This window comes from Gorilla gorilla, chromosome 16, assembly GCF_029281585.2.
Source record: "Gorilla gorilla gorilla isolate KB3781 chromosome 16, NHGRI_mGorGor1-v2.1_pri, whole genome shotgun sequence".
NCBI classification, from domain to species: Eukaryota; Metazoa; Chordata; class Mammalia; order Primates; family Hominidae; genus Gorilla; species Gorilla gorilla.
The window spans coordinates 70,261,540-70,278,365 of record NC_073240.2 but is presented as its reverse complement, the minus strand read 5'-3'; the positions used below and the strand labels follow the sequence as shown (position 1 = coordinate 70,278,365).

At 39.6% G+C, this 16,826-nt stretch overlaps 1 protein-coding gene and 1 pseudogene across 8 annotated transcripts in view; one reads left to right on the top strand and one right to left on the bottom strand.

Annotated features, from left to right (window-relative positions):
• KIF23 (kinesin family member 23) overlaps positions 1-16,826 on the bottom strand; it is a 34,230-nt gene that overhangs the window by 11,201 nt on the left and 6,203 nt on the right. For 4 of the 8 annotated variants that reach the window (XM_055363174.2, XM_019011150.4, XM_055363173.2 and 1 more), the window contains exons 4-15: positions 15,507-15,612; positions 15,131-15,267; positions 14,830-14,939; positions 13,928-14,098; positions 11,939-11,980; positions 11,072-11,184; positions 10,797-10,918; positions 8,060-8,162; positions 1,705-1,784; positions 1,456-1,575; positions 966-1,089; positions 505-663 (exon numbers count right to left, since the gene is read on the bottom strand). In XM_055363174.2, coding sequence (XP_055219149.2) covers positions 505-663; positions 966-1,089; positions 1,456-1,575; positions 1,705-1,784; positions 8,060-8,162; positions 10,797-10,918; positions 11,072-11,184; positions 11,939-11,980; positions 13,928-14,098; positions 14,830-14,939; positions 15,131-15,267; positions 15,507-15,612 — 1,387 coding nt within the window. The remainder of the gene's footprint in view (positions 1-504; positions 664-965; positions 1,090-1,455; positions 1,576-1,704; positions 1,785-8,059; positions 8,163-10,796; positions 10,919-11,071; positions 11,185-11,938; positions 11,981-13,927; positions 14,099-14,829; positions 14,940-15,130; positions 15,268-15,506; positions 15,613-16,826) is intronic. The other 4 variants (XM_004056404.5, XM_019011152.4, XM_004056405.4 and 1 more) reach the window with 1 other exon arrangement.
• On the top strand, positions 2,153-2,803 carry LOC101150076 (acylpyruvase FAHD1, mitochondrial-like; annotated as a pseudogene).

Here is a 16,826-nt window from a genome sequence, read left to right as displayed (position 1 = left end):
AAAAAAGAGCTGTGGAAAAATGCCTTGTCATACTAATCAAACAATGCCTTGAGTGCTTCAAAGTTCTAAAGACACAATTTTCTTTAACTTCCTTAAATATGCAATCTACCATATAACTCAGATTCATTGAAAATACTTTCAATTTCAGAAGTTACAATTATTGCAAATTGGCTGGGAGTGGTGGCTCATGCCTGTAATCCCAGCACTTTAGGAGGCCGAGGCAGGCGGATCACTTGAGGTCAGGAGTTTGAGACCAGCCTGGCCTACATGGCGAAACCCTGTCTCTACTAACAGTACAAAAATTAGCCAGGCGTGGTGGCATGTGCCTGCAGTCCCAGCTACTCGGGAGACTGAGGCAGGAGAATCGCTTGAACCCAGGAGGCGGAGGTGGCAGTGAACCGAGATTGTGCCACTGCACTCCACCCTGGGGTACAGAATGAAACTATGTCTCAAAAAAAAAAAAAATTAATTAAATAAAATTATTGCAAATAGTTTTGCCCTTACATTGTTTGTTAAACTCATCAATCATCATTTGTCGTAGGTGATGTCGTTTCTCTAAGGCTTCAATCAGCCTTGGAAGTGTCTGCTCATCGTTGATATCCAAAATTTCGCATGATGGCAAAGGTGGAAAACTTTGCAAAACCACGTCAGTAACCAATGGTTCTGTATTGAATTATAGAAAATTACAAAAAGTTACATAGGAGAGAAAGAGCTTATTTAAACAAGTTTAACACTGCATACAGCCCCAGTGCAACTAACCATTGCAATTTCTTGAGCTGACATAAGTTTACTTACCTAAGAATCATAGAATGCAAAATAAGCTCATTTAAATTTTGTTCAAATTATTATGTGCTTGGTTCTTCAGAAGGTATGTAAACATTTCTCTTACATGAAATAATTTTTTTTAAAAAAGAGAGAAACAGACAGACCAATGAGTGGACAAATGATACAACACCAAATCATACCATTTCCAACTGGACCTCGAGGCTGGTTTCTGTATCTCCTCCCAGGCGTTAAACCACATATTGCCTTGTCTACAGGTCTTGCTACTTCAACTTCTTGAGTCACTTCCGCAAATCTCATGACTTGCTAAAACACAAAACAAATGGAGTTTAAAAAAAAATAAGGATATCCAAGTCCCAGAAATTACTAAATGAAGCAAAGATTGCTTATTTTTATTTATTTGAGACAGTCTGTCACCAGGCTGGAGTGCAGTGGCATGAACACGACTCACTGCAGCTTCGACCTCCCAGGTGGGCCCAATTGATCGTCCCACCTCAGCTTCCCTACGTGTTGGGATTATAAGCATAAGCCACCACACCAAGCCTAGTTTACTTCAACAATCAATGGTTCTCTATCCATTTTTAAAATATTCAAAATGTCATTCTGCTCATCCAAATAACTGTTTTCCCGACAAAAACTCAAGACTTTATAGGACAAATACATTAAAATTACCAAGTTTTCTTCATAATCTTCAGCCTTGGGATTCACACACACGATCATCCGCACTTTTCCTTCCCCATCAAAGTAGTTCTTGAACAGATGGGTTAACTTTGAATCTCGATATGGAACCATCTACAAAGACATTCATATCCAAATGTGTTACGCAAAAAAAATGCACACAAATGAAACTATACAAAAGATCAGAGCAAAAAATGCACACAAATGAAACTATACAAAAGATCAGAGAAGGCTGCTGCTTACCTTGTTAGTTCCATACATTTGGTTCTCTCTTAGGACATCCATACATGTTCTTAGCGTCATTAGTGACTGATTAATATTACCTGACAGAAAAAAATACATAGACGCCATTTCAGAACAACAGTATAGTAGCTAAAGTGTGTTCTGTTTGCCTATAAAATCTCAACTTCGAACAACTACTAGATAGAAATTATAAATAACAAATTTTTGTGGCTCAATATAAAGAGCTGTCTATGCATGGTCCAGGCTCTCTTTGAATAGCAGTATTTCTGGGAAGGTTAAACAGCCATCTTTCAGGGATTCTACCAACAGGATTTTCCACAAAATGCAACATTACAGTTAATGACTATAAGGTTTCTTCCAAATCCTAAATTCTCTGAAGGAATATCTTAGATAGAGATGTTTAATATCCTCATATTAAAATATATTCTCTAGGCAATTGGCAGGAATCATGGCGACCCCCAGGCCACTGTCCCGCTTCTGGGGGTGGGGGAAGAATATCGTCTGTGTGGGGAGGAACTATGGGGACCACACCAGGGAGATGCCAACGCGGTGTTGAGCGAGTCCATGCTGTTCCTGAAGCTGTCCACGGCCTACACACCTGAGGGCTCGCCCATCCTCATGCCCGCGTACAGCTGCAACCTGCACCACGAGCTGGAGCTGGGCATGGTGATGGACAAGCATGGCCTTGCAGCTATGGACTACGTGAGCAGCTATGCCCTGTGCCTGGACATTACTGCCAGGGACGTGCAGGATGAGTGCAAGAAGAAGGGGCTGCCTTGGACTCTGGCCAAGAGCTTTATGGCCTCCTGCCCAGTCAGCGTGTTCGTGCCCAAGGAGAAGATCCCTGATCCTCCCAATCTGAGGCTCTGGCTCAAGCTCAACGGCGAACTCAAGACAGGAGGGTGAGACATCCTTTATGACTTTTTCCATCCCCTACATCATCAACTATGTTTCTAAGATCATGACCTTGGAAGAAGGAGATATTATCTTGACCAGGACAACAAAGGGAGTTGAACCAGTTAAAGAAAACGATGAGATCCAGGCTGGTATACACGGCGTGGTCAGTATGAGATTGAAGGTGGAAAGGCCAGAATATTGAGTCATCTCTTAGCAAGTTTCAGGGAGAAGGGAGAAAGACAAAAGCAAGCAACGGCTATTAAATGTCACAATCCTTTAATAAGAAACCAATTATTTAAAAAATTGATTAGATTGCTGTGGCTCAACTCAAAGAAGATGGATTCTTCAAGAAAACATGAACTAGAAGGGATCGGCCAGAAATTTAAAAAGCCAAAGTAAAGTACTTCTGGTGCTTCGGAAAAATTTTATCAAACCAAATGTTCTAGAGTTTTCTTTCATAAAACTGGATTGGAGAAGACTTTTCAGTGGGTTATCTCTAGGATGATCAGTCGTTCAAGACTTAAAAACTGCAGGGAAAACTGAAAGTTATGTTCCAGATCAGTGTTTCCCAAATTTCCTTGGATTTTGGTCATCATCAGGAAGCATTTGTAAAAATAAAAATTTCCAAACTACTGTGGCCCATCCCAGAGCCACGAAATCAATTTGATGGGATTAATCTCCAGTGAAGCTGTGTTTACAGAGTACTCCAAATGATTCTTATCAGAGAAATGTGGAAAAACACTGCTGTACATAATCAATTAGTTTAAATTTTTACTTAATAAGTGAACAATTAATGAAGATTTCACCTGTTTACTTAGGGTGTCTACCCTGACCCATCGATTCTGAGTTCAGGAGATGATTTTGAAATTATTGTTTTCCAAATAAGCGTGCTGCTACCTTTTATGTGGCTAAAAAATAAAAATAATAAAATAAAATAAAAAATAAATAAATAAAATATATTCTCTAAGGCAGCAGATCCCCAAACTTTCTGGCATCAGGGACCAGTTTCATGGAAGACAATTTTTACACAGATGGGTTGAGGCTTGGGGGGTGTGGTTTGGGATGAAATCCTTCCAGCTCAGATAATCAGGCATTAGATTCTCATAAGAAGCATGCAAGAGTCTGAAGCTCTTGCTGCATGTAGAGGGGCTCTCCTGTTGTTTCTAACAGTCAAGTGTCTTCAGAATCAGCTAACTCTGTCCCCTCTACATCTCAGCAAGGATTTCTTAGGTGGCATACTTGTTACTTCTGACCACTCTTATTTGGATTTCTGAGCCAAGGCAAGTCTAACAGTCTAATCAAGCTTTCAAGAATGCAGCTCTCATCTGATTAGACCCCATAAGAATGAGTTCATTTTGAAACCTTGATTGAGGTCAGCTAACTCGATTATGCTTTCACCCTTGGCCTCCTTGGAGGATCTTGGATACACCTCCCAAAATACAGAACTCATCTGTACCTCTGTAATATTCCATGATTCATGATTTATGTTCCTTGACCCAAACTCCTAATGTTCTTTCTTCTTCCACTGTGCTCTCAGGAACTCATGTTATTAACAGATTTCCCGGCATCTTCAAATCTCTCACAAAATAATCCATTGATAGCTTTCCCTAGTGGTCAGGGGTTCTTAACCTGAGGTCTATATTGTCCGGGGGAACATTATGGGGTGTCTGCATACTTAGATGGAAAATAAATTACATTATTTATTTTTTACCAAACTAACTGGAATTCACTAGTTCCTTCAATTATGAATGCAGGCCAAAAACCACAGCATTAGTAGTACCTGTAATTGGTATCAATACAAATCACAGATATTTTTATAGCATGTTACAGTTTGTTGCTCATCAAGATATTTACGTTCATCATTACACTGCATTTATTTAATCAGACCTGCTGCTGTGTCTTTAAGGTATTAATAAAGAAGCACATAATTACTGTATGACAAACTTAAGAATACTTTTAAAACACATTTCAATGCAATTGGTTTCCTCTGTAATCCTCTCTGTGTTATACCTTCAGAAATACTATACCAGGAAGGGTCCATAGGCTTCACCCTACATCCATGGCACACAGCCCTGCAACCTAACCATTTATCTCTTGCTGCAGCCCTGTAGCCTTTTGGAGTAAAAAAAAAAAAAAAAAAGCTACTTGTTTTCTAAAGGCTGACATTCTACAAGTATGGTAAACAGAGGGAGAGGCTAGCAACATTTTCCTAGTTCCTCCTTACTGCCTTGAAATATTCCTCCTACATGACAGTCCCTGGTTTATTTCGGTGTCCATGAGAACAACAATCATTCTCATATGCTGTAGTCACAGGGTCCCAATGTCCCAACTCCAGTAAATCTTTATCTCTATTCCATTACAGCTGACAGCCCAAACCCTATCCCTCAGAAGTGTACCACCTCTAAAAACCTGGAGCCTCTGCCATATGCCCCAACTACAATCTCCTTTTCTACTCTCACTCCCTAACTCTATATTAACACTAACAGTCCTTTCTAGCTTTTCCCCAAAGCATCCAAAACTTCAAGTTTTTACTTTCTTCCCAAACCAGCTCTTGTCCCATCAAAGTTAATCCTTCCTCTTGGATCTAGATTCAGATTTTCCTGCCTCTTCTGGGATCCTGCTCCGCCAATAATCACCACTTTATTATTAACACCTAGTAGGTAAGCAGCACTGGGTAGACATTGACAGACAGCACACACAGTCCACTCTCATGAAATTCAAATGATTCAGACAAATTGCAAGAGTCCTTTGGGCCAGGGTAGAGGCAGCTCTAAAGGCCCCATTTCTCACCACTGGACTTAAACATCATCTCTTCAGCATATGAATAAACTCAAGTCTTTACTATCTTCTAATGTACATATATAATGTGTGTATTTTTTCATCATTTCATAATCCCTCAAATCCCTTTTAGCTATCACCCTTCTCTGTCCATCCCAAGCTAATAATCAAGGGCTTGCTGTTCCTCAAGCTTCTGCTCTCAGCTTGTTCCTCTCCATTCGCTATGAATTATCTTATCTCACCCAATTGCTTCCATCATTTCTTTTTTTTTTTTTTTTTTTTGAGACGGAGTCTCGCTCTGTCGCCCAGGCTGGAGTGCAGTGGCGCGATCTCGGCTCACTGCAAGGTCTGCTTCACGGGTTCACGCCATTCTCCTGCCTCAGCCTCCCGAGTAGCTGGGACTACAGGCGCCCGCCACCATGCCCAGCTAATTTTTTTGTATTTTTAGTAGAGATGGGGTTTCACCCTGTTAGCCAGGATGGTCTCGATCCGCTGACCTCGTGATCCGCCCGCCTCGGCCTCCCAAAGTGCTGGGATTACAGGCGTGAGCCACTGCATCCAGCCAATCATTTCTCTATTGGCAAAGCCTAAACCTATAAACCTCAAGTCAAAATCTCTCTCCTTCCAAATCCATGTACCTCTGCATCCAATTACAAGGCACTTTCACTTGCATAAATTGAACATTTCAAATACAACTCATTACCTGCCTATACCTGCTCCTAAAACTGCTTCTCCTCAATCAAACACCTCCTTATTCTCCACATCCTAACTAGCTCTCAGTGTTGTCTGACCTTTGCCTCCAGGTCACACAATTGCTTACCTGAATTGCTGCAAAAGGCTCCTAACTGCTCTTTCATATATTTAGGCTCGTTCCTGGTAAATTATTTCTCTACACTGGCAAAATGAGCTTTCTAAAAGACTAATCCTTCTTTAAGGGGAGGCTGTTATGACATAGTATAAAGACACAAGCTGTGAGAGTCCAACCAACCTGGCTCCAGCCTTGAGAAAATTAACCTTCCCAAACCTATTTCCTCATCTGAAAAATGGGTGTGATACAATCCTACCTATCTAGTGTGTGGATACTATGATACACACTAGACCCTTAATAGTTGGCAGCTAACATTATTCCTTCAAGATAAAATTCAAACTTCTTGATATGACAGACAGGGGTCTTCATGACCTTGCCTTGCTCTCCTGCCTCAGTTCTCACAGTTCACCAACTTATATCCTCTACTTCAGCTACTTTGACTCTGCCATATTATCTCAGGACCAAGCAACTGCCTCCTGGGACAGGAACGTTGCCTTTAATCCTATCCTTCTTCATACAGCTCACTCCTACTCAATTTTTCACCTTCCCACTCCCAGATTGGTTTAGGCAGCCCTGCCCTGCACTCCCATCGTACTCTACTCAAACAATCTAGTTTATCTACTGATCTCCTCTATTAGGATGGGCTCTCTCCAGCAGAGAGAATTAATGGGAATTAATTTGTGTTTAATTCCTGGCACACAGTAGGTACTCAATACATGTTTATTAACATAAAACACAACATGCAAGGTGACAGAAAACCCAATTACACTGATTGATCACACTGCATACATCTATCAAAATATAACATATACCCAAAAAGTATGTACAACTATGATATATTAATTTTTAAAAAACTACAAAAAGGCAACAGGATATAACATGCATGAATTTTAAAAAACACATATACAGATTGGCTATATATATATTTAAAGCCTTCAATTGGCTTGTGTTCAGAATTTTCCCATCTCTAGAAGCCAATTTTTACCACTAATAAATATTGAAATAACATTTCAAGGACCCAATTCTGACCTACAACACTAAAAATAGAGTCCTTTTTTGTTGTTGTTGTTTTTGAGACAGGTTCTCTTTGCCCAGGCTGGAGTACAGTGGTGAGATCAGGGATCGCTGCAGTCTTGACCTCCAGGGCTCAAGCAATTCTCCCACCTCAGCCTCCAAGTAGCTTGGAACTATAGATGCACCACGCCCAGCTAATTTTTTGTATTTTTTTGTAGAGATGGGGTTTCATCATGTTGCCAAGGCTGGTCTTGAACTCCTGGGCTCAAGTGATCCACATGCCTTGGCCTCCCAAATTGCCAGGATTACAGGTGTGAGCCACCGCACCCAGACTAATTGAATACAACTTTCCTCATTCTTAAAGAAATCAGTGTATTGTAATAGATTGATACCAAACCAGCCTAACTATAAACTTAGCCTCTAAATTATCTAATGGAGGACAATTGTGCTTAAACCACCCATCGAGGCCGGTTACAGTGGCTCATTCCTGTAATCCCAAGACTTTGGGGCGGCCAAGGTGAGAGATTACTAGAGCCCAGGAACTTGAGACCAGCCTGCGCAACATAAGGAGACCCCACCTCTACAAAAAATTTTTAAAAATTAGACAGGCATGGTGGTGCATACCTGTAGTCCCATCTACTCAGAAGGCTACAATGGGAGAATCAATTGAGCCCAGGAGTTTGAGGCTGCAATGAGCCATGATCACACCACTGCATTCCATCCTGGGTAACAGAGTAAGACCGTCTCAATAAAATAAAAATTAAAAAACAAAGAACCACCCATTGATAAGTAGATAATAAACTGGCATTGCAAGTTTCTGAAAGTTGTAGCAATAAATAAATACTATGCTTTACTCACCAGCTTCACGTAATCTGCTCCCTTCTGCTCTGGTCCGGTTAGTTCTTTCACTTCCAGCAAGATCTACCAAGGACAACTGACTTATAGTGATTTGTTCTTTTTCCTAAAAAGATCACAAAGCCAATAACTTAAAATGGGTTATAACTAGTTTACAATGTTCTTTAAATAGATTCATATCAACAAGCTAAGTCTTAATGAACATTTGCACAGTACAAAATGCACAGGACAGGCAAAGGATACCTATTTTAGGGGAGAGTTTGCTAAAAGAGTATGATAAATATACTCATGACATTAATGATTACTTGTCAATTGGCTGGTCTTCCTTCTGCATCAGACAGTAAGCTCCCTGAGAGCAGGGACTCTGTCTTTTACTGCCTTATCACCAGCATGCTGCACAGTGCCTACCACTCAGTAGGAACTCAGCAGGTATTTGCTGAATAAGAGTCTAGAACAGGATTATCCTAAATTCTTCTATAATCAGATATTTAATAATCTTATAATTTCATAATGCTATAAATAATTTTTTTTTTTTTTTTTTTTTTTGGGAGACAGAGTCTCGCTCTACCTCCCGGCTGGATTGCAGTGGCGCCATCTCTGCTCACTACAACCTCCCCCTCCTGGGTTCAAGCGGTTCTCTTGCCTCAGCCTTCCGAGTAACTGGGATTACAGGCGTGTGCCACCATGCCCAGCTCATTTTTTTTGTATTTTTGGTAGAGACAGGGTTTCACCATGTGGACCAGGCTGGTCTCGAACTCCTGACCTCAGTTGATCCGCCCGCCTCAGCCTCCCAAAGTGCTTGGGATTACAGGGGTGAGCCACCACGCCCAGCAGATAATTCTTATAAAAAGAAGTGAAAGTCAAGTGGTACCGAACTAATGCTGTAATATTAGATGTGATTCAATGGAAATCAGGTGCATATGGAAGGCTGACTTATAACCATTTTTTTTTTTTAGACAGAGTCTCACTCTGTTGCCAGGCTGGAGTGCAGTGGCGCGATCTTGGCTCACTACAACCTCCGCCTCCCTGGTTCAAACAATTCTCCTGCCTCAGTCCCGAGTAGCTGGGACACAGGCATGTGCCACTATGCCCTGATAATTTTTTATTTGTAGTAGACACGGGGTTTCGCCATGTTGGCCAGGATGGTCTCAATCTCCCGACCTCATGATCCACCCGTCTTGGCCTCCCAAACTGCTGGGATTACAGGCATGAGTCACTGCGCCTGGCCCTTATAACTATTTTCTAGCTAACGGTTATTGAGTGCTGACTATAAGCTAAGCACTGGACTAAGAACTTTACACGCATTACCCCCTTCAATTCTCACAACCTTATAAAGAGGTTTTATTATAGCTAGTCGGTAAATAAATAGAAATGAGCATTCAAATCCTGGAGGTCTTCAATACCACTCCTAACACTTATAAACCTTCATAATGCCACAATGTCATGATACAGTTTGAATAAAATTACACTTTAATGGATTACAGTTATTAGATTATGTATACTCAGACTCAAATGCTGTTACTAACTGACACAAGCCTTGTACTGTGGCAGGCCAGGCAGTAAATAGTGATCTGCATATGGGGGACCCTACTGGCCTATCGACCAAGAGATGAACAACTTATAACACTAGCCACTTCCTAAACTATACCTACCCTGAAAAATGAATTACTGACATTTTAAAACCACTAACTGAATTTCCACTTACAGAATGAGTCGCCAGAGAGAAAAAATCACAGTCTTATTTTACCACTTCTACCAAAGGGATTTTTAAAGATTTGCAAACTTTTTTCACAGCAAAATTCAGGCTCTAAGATTCGATATCCAGCTTCCCAAAACTATAATAATGGGGGAAAAAAAGTTTTTAATGTCATCACCTACATACAGAGTCATCCCTTGGTGTCCTCAAGGGATTAGTTGTAGGATCTCCTATGGATACTAAATTTCACAGACACCAAATTCCATGGATGCTCAAATCTCGTGTATAAAATGGTGTAATATTTTCATATGACCTATGCACATCCTCCCATACACTTTTTAAAATTCTATTTTTTTATTTTTTAGCCTTATTTTATTTTTTTGCAAAGACAAGAGTCTTGTTTTGTTGTCCAGGCTGGTCTCAAACTCCTGGCCTCAAGTGATCCTCCTGCCTTGGCCTCCCAAAGCACTGGGATTACAGGCATGAGCCACGCACGCACCCAGCCGTCCTGTATATTTTAAATCATATTTAGAGTACTTATAATATCTAATACAATGTAAACACTATGTAACAAGTTGTTATACCGTATTGTTTAAGGAATAATGACCAAAAAAAGTCTGTACATGGTCAGCACAAATCCAGCATTTTATTTTCGAATATTTTCAATCCACAGTTGGTTGAATCTATAGATGTAGAACTCACAGATACAGAGAACCAACTGTATATTTATTCTAGAGCAATCTTCATTGCAATAAAACCTCTCTAATTTAACTTTTTTTTTCGAGACAGGGTCTCACTCTGTCACCCAGGCTGGACTGCAGTAGCACAATCTCAGTTCACTGTACCTCTGCCTCCCAGGTTCAAGCGATCCTCCTGCCTCAGCCACACAAGTAGCTGGGATTACAGGAGTGGTGCATCACCATGCCTGGCTGATTTTTCCAATTTTACTAGAGATGGGTTTTTGCCGTGTTGGCAGGATTACTCTAATTCCAAAAATTAAGGATAGAGTTAGAACCAGAAAAACTCCACATACTACAACTTTACCTGTAAGACATTGTCTCCATCTGCATCCAAGGGAGCCTGAACTAATTTAATGTTGAACACGCTATGGGAACGGCTGGACTCACGATTCAAATGGGTATTAGCAATACGTCTCTTTTTCTGGCCTAGGACAACAGAGAAATCATTGGTCAAACCTGAACTCAGTCATTTCATTATACATGCTTTCTAATAAGTCAAAAAAAATTGCCATCAAACTTAGTAGCAACTCTAGGTGATATTCATCATTCTGTATTTTTCTAGTTCTAGGTGTTTCTAACCTCTCCAGAAAACTTCAAAAGCCTCCTCAGTAGATTTCACTTCAACTTCTGTACATCCTGCAACATACATGTTATGGTTCTTATCTTCACGAAGCAATTTAGATTGTGGAGGTCTATGGGAAAGAAAAAAAAGATTAGTCTCCTAAATTATGAGATGCCGGTATCTTCATTTAAGACTAGGACTAAAACGCCAAGTGACATGACATGTTATTCTTCTAATGAAAATTATATATATTTTATAATAAATATATAATGTATAATACTCCAGAGAAATATTAAACTTGGATAAGATTGTAAAGCTAAATAGTCAAGATTAGTTACATAACAAGATAACAGAAACCAATTTTGTTTTAAAAGCTTTGCTCTAATGCTCTAATTTGCTCTAAGAAAGCACATGAAACAATACACTAAACAATTTAGAGACCAAAGTAGTATTACAGCAACATCACATGCACAGGTTAAGCGTCAAAATCTAGTATTTTCCTAATTTGAAAAGACTAGCAGATAGAACCAGTTCTGACCTCATCAGCAACAGCAGAAAACAAATTCAGAAAGAGTTTGGTATATACCAGGAGTGGCAATCCTTTCAAAGTGGCTTATGAAGTTTTAGTCTGTATGACAAGATGAAGGTTGGGTAAGAGAGCTACCTGTTTGGTCTTAAGTCTTGTGAATGGTGAGGGTAGAGACATTTACCAGCCACCATCACTGATAGTCAATAGCAGATTTTTCAGGAAGCAAGGAGGGCTTAGAGACAGCAGCCAGCCCAGTGACAATGGAAAATAACCTACATGCAAACGTGCCACAGAATGCCAACCATAGTATAACTGCACCCTTCTCCTTAAGAAAAGAGCCAACACCATCACATACACAAAATCTGTGTTCCTCATGGGTGTGCTGCAACTGTTCCACCTACCAAAGGAATAAGGTAGAAGTTACTGTTTCTACAGCAGCCATCTCACACCAACATGTTCAGTCCAGACTATGTGACAGTCACAATGAGTCATATCTTAAAAACCCTCCACTTGTAATAGTTTTTCATTGTATTAAAAGTACTAAAAGTTAACTAGCTTAAAAAAGCAGGTCTAACACCAACCTAACAAATTAAATCTGAATTCAGGGCCAAACAAGCACCCTTGTATGTTCATTTAAGGAGTTACCCAGAAAGGTTACAAAGCACACAAGGTACTTTTGTCAATCTTCTTTTGTATAACTAAATAAAGCCAAGATATGATTCTTTGAAAATAATCTCATTTAGAACAAACCAAACAAAAAGTTGGCACATGGGCATACATGAAAATGGGTATACTCAAGATTAGAGTCAAGACAGTTGACACTTTAAAACAAATGGGAAAGTAATTAGTTTGATATAAAAAGTGATTGTCAGTCCGGGCATGGTGGCTCACACTTGTAATCCCAGCACTTTGGGAGGCCAAGGTGGGAGGACTGCTTGAGGCCAGGAGTTCGAGACCACCCTGGGCAACCTAGTGAGACCCCTATCACTGCTATCTCTACAAGAAATTAGAAAATTAGCCAGGCATGGTGGCTTGTGCTTATAGTTCCAGCTACTTAGGAGGCTAAGGCGGGAGGATCACCTGAACCCAGGAGGTTGGCTGCAGTGAGCTGACATGGCAGAGCAAGACCCTGTCTCAAAAAAAAGTAAAAAGTAACTGTCTCACAAGGTTTTAACTCTTCCATGTATTGCTCCACAACCTAACCCAAGTATTTTTACTATTACCAACATTCCAAGGGTAAATATAGATAGGTCACTCCAGAAATAAGTCCCTTTGTAAAGTTCTCACTTGAAGAAATGTTAAACAGAGCCAAAGAGTCTTCCTTGGCATAAACTCTTAGTATTAAGAGTGCTAATATTTTTACATTTAGCTTACTTAGCCATATGGTAATTGTTTTCCCAATCAACGTGATGAAAATTCAAGGACTCTGGTGAACATAACTGTATCAAAATGTGACTCACTGAGAACCACAGAAATGCTTGTATCAAGTATGGCCTCAACCAGAGTCCATAAATTCTTCATGTAATTAAAAGTGGATATACTGGTATGTATTCTCAGTCTAATGATTTTCTAAATCCAGCTGTTTCTCCAATAATGTTCCCTTAGATATACAAAGTTAAATATAAGCCACAGGTCTTCGTATTATTTATGTCCTGAGAGGCCCTAATAAAGACAGCATTAAAGACAAGCCTTTAGCTGAAAAACAAAACCATCAACTCAGGAACAAGATACTAACATTAAACATAAGATCCCAGGGTCAACTCTGGCACAAATGCAGATTTATCATTTGTGATGCCAAGCGGTAACCAGTCTTACGTCTCAGAAAGGCAAGACCCAAGGAAATCTAGGAAGTAGTATTTCAACTCTGATGGAATTACAGTGCAGATATCATACCATATTAATGAATGATAGAAGATATGTAAGTATTACTTGTATAGATAACAGCTTTAGGCTCCAGTCTGTAGAAATCACCAAGACACGGGTGGTTAAAGAGGCTACAAAACTCCTTTTACTGTCTCAGGTTCTTGAAACTTTCTTAATTATATAATTAAGATCCTTCTCAAAACATAGACCAGGGCCCAGAGTTTTCAAAAATAATCTCCAAGATGAATATTTGGGTCCCTCTTCTCCTTAGATGCTTTAACCCACTAGTTCCCTAATACAGGTACATATCTAGTTAATAATAAACATACTCAAACACAAAACCACATGATATACAAATTATTTCATTCTGAAAACAAATGCAAGCATTATTCTCATTCATAACTGAAGAAACTAAAATTCCTTGAGGCAAAGTAACTTCCCCAACATTAACAGCTAAGAAGGGGCTCTCTTTATTACTTACTTGGGTTTTATGGGATCAAACGGCACCTCTTCCAATAGATCATATATGTAATTATTATATATTTCAATATAAGAGACAAATACACCATAGACACTATCTTCATCAACCTCTTCTGCTTTGCAGAATTCTTGTACAGTTATCATATCTGCAAACTCTGGATCTACTTGTCGTCTAAAAAAAAAAAAGTTCAATTGCATACGTTATAAGTCCACTTTAAAAGTAAATGATCCCAGCCGGGCATGGTGGCTCACAGCTATAATCCCAGCACTTTGGGAGGCCGAGGCAACCGGATCACCTGAGATCAGGAACTCGAGACCAGCCTGGCCAACATGGTGAAACCCCGTCTCTACTAAAAATACAAATTAGCCGGGCATGGTGGTGTGTGCCTGTAATCCCAGCTACTAGGGGGGCTGAGGCAGGAGGATCGCTTGAACCTGGAAGGCAGAGGTTGCAGTGAGCCGAGATCATGCCACTGCACTCCACCCTGGGCAACAGAGTGAGACTCGGTCTCAAATTAAAAAAAAAAAAAAAAAGTAAATGATCCCAAGGGGAAACTAACAGATACAATAAATATCTGCAATTACAAGCAGGAATGCACAAAGCAGCTTTATTCATACTCATGGTTTGCCAACAATATTCCCACGTCCTCCCGAACACACAACAATGGCTTTTATACCCTCTCCCCATCCAGAGTGGCACCCTCTTAAAACAGTGATTGAAACAAAATGTGCTCAAAGCCAAAGAGAAAACATCTGAGCAAAGAACTTAAGAACATTCCTTAACTTTAATCTCACAAAAGTCAACTTCTCCATTTAATGTTCACCATTCCTCATGTCTGGGCAAACCACAGGAAAGAATCCTGTGCCCCTAGGCCAGTGCTGCAGACAAATATAATTACTTACTTGCTAGAAGAGGTCTTTGGATTGGGCATAGCTTCTCTTTTCTGACGTTCTAATAAGGCATCAACCTCACACTGTATATCCATACTATTCCTATCATTAGATTTGAAAACCTGAAGTGGGGGCAAAAAAATCACGCCACGTTTTTTAGAATTTAACTTAAATAGTAAGAAATATGTTTAACAACTAAGGAACAGTTAAGGCTTCAAAATGAATCCAGTGCTTTAGTTCTTCTTTACTACTACTGTATCCATAGGTGTCTTAGTCCAGTAAGATAGTCGCAACACAAAAGAATCATACTTACATATCGTTTAGCTTGAAATGACCCTATGCTGTTAAAGATCATGTCCAAACAACGAGGAAGCAGCCCTCCTTCCCCTGGAGAACCAGTCATTGTGTGAGTTTTTCCACTTCCCGTCACACCATATGTAAAAAGAAGACCTACAGTGTAGCAAGTCACAATGAGTTATGTCTTAGAAGTTCTCCACTTAGAATATTTCTTCACTGTATTAGAAAACACTAACAATTAGCCAGCTCAAAAAAGGCAAGTTTAGCACCACCCTAACAAATTAAATACAGATTCAATGCCAAACATAAATCAAATATATAAATATCAAAAAAGTTTTATCAGAAGAAGAGAAAAAGGAAAATCTAACAAAACTCCAAGAGTCATATCATACCATTTTTGCCATGAATGAGGTCATTGACCAAGGGATTAGCCACAACATCAAAGAGTTCCTTCTGGGTGGTGTGAGTGCCAAATACTTGTTTAAATGAATACTGAGTCTGTGGAGAGAGAAAAAATGCACTAAATAGAATTCCACTATTATCTAGGCTAAAAATACATCTCCTTAAACTTAAGGTGTTTATGACATTTAAGATCTAAGCATGCAAAGAAAAAATATAAATGGTCTTTTTACAGTTGGAACCCTTAGTTATTTAGTTACTAAAAAGTCATGACATACCTATATTATACCAATTATAAACTGGTAAACGTTTTCAGTCACAACTACTAAAAAAAATGTAGAAAACTCTTTTTTTTTTGAGACAGAGTTTTGCTCTTGTTGCCCAGGCTGGAGTGCAATGACACAATCTCGGCTCACTACAACCTCCGCCTCCTGGGTTCAAGCGATTCCCCTGCCTCAGCCTCCCAAGTAGCTGGAATTACAGGCACGTGCCACCACACCCGGCTAATTTTTATATTTTTAGTAGAGACGGGTTTCACCATGTTAGGCTGGTGTCGAACTCCTGATCTTAGGTGATCCACCCACCTCAGCCTTCCAAAGTGCTGGGATTACAGGCGTGAGCCACCACACCCGGCCAAAAATGTAGAAAAGTCTTAAGTCTACTAATGCTTCTAATCTAAGGCTGATTTTGTTTTAATTAAGTGACAGAGGTCAAAAGGTATTGTAACGATTCATAGTCACAGATTTGTGGAAATCTACAAGCATTATGTCATACACAACTTTACTGTTTCCTAGTTTTTCTTTATAAAGGTGTCATTTAAAATAGCATAGCATGGGCATAGTGGCTCACACTTATAATCCCAGCACTTTGGAAGACTGAGGCAGGAGGATCACTTGAGACCATGAGTTAAGAGACCAGCCTGGGCAAGCTCATCTAATAAAAAATTTTAAAAGTAAAAACGACAACAAAAAAACCCCACCAAAAAACAGTGAGCTGTGGTCACACCATTGCACGCCAGCCTGGGCAACAGAGTGAGACCCTGTCTCAAAAAAGAAAAAGAAAAAAGACATATAAAATAAAATGGCATAGCAGCATAATACCACGTTTTGATGTACTATAGTTTAAAACCAGAAGTAAACTGTAAATATTATCTCATCTCTGAGTTCTTACATGAAATACATTTTAAATAAATTGTGACCTTAAAGAAAGCAAGAATACTTCAATTATCAAGGCTCTCTAAATACAATTAATAAAATATCCTGTAAAAAACAGCTTTAGAGTTCAAAAAGAACAAAGAATCTTGGAACTGAAAG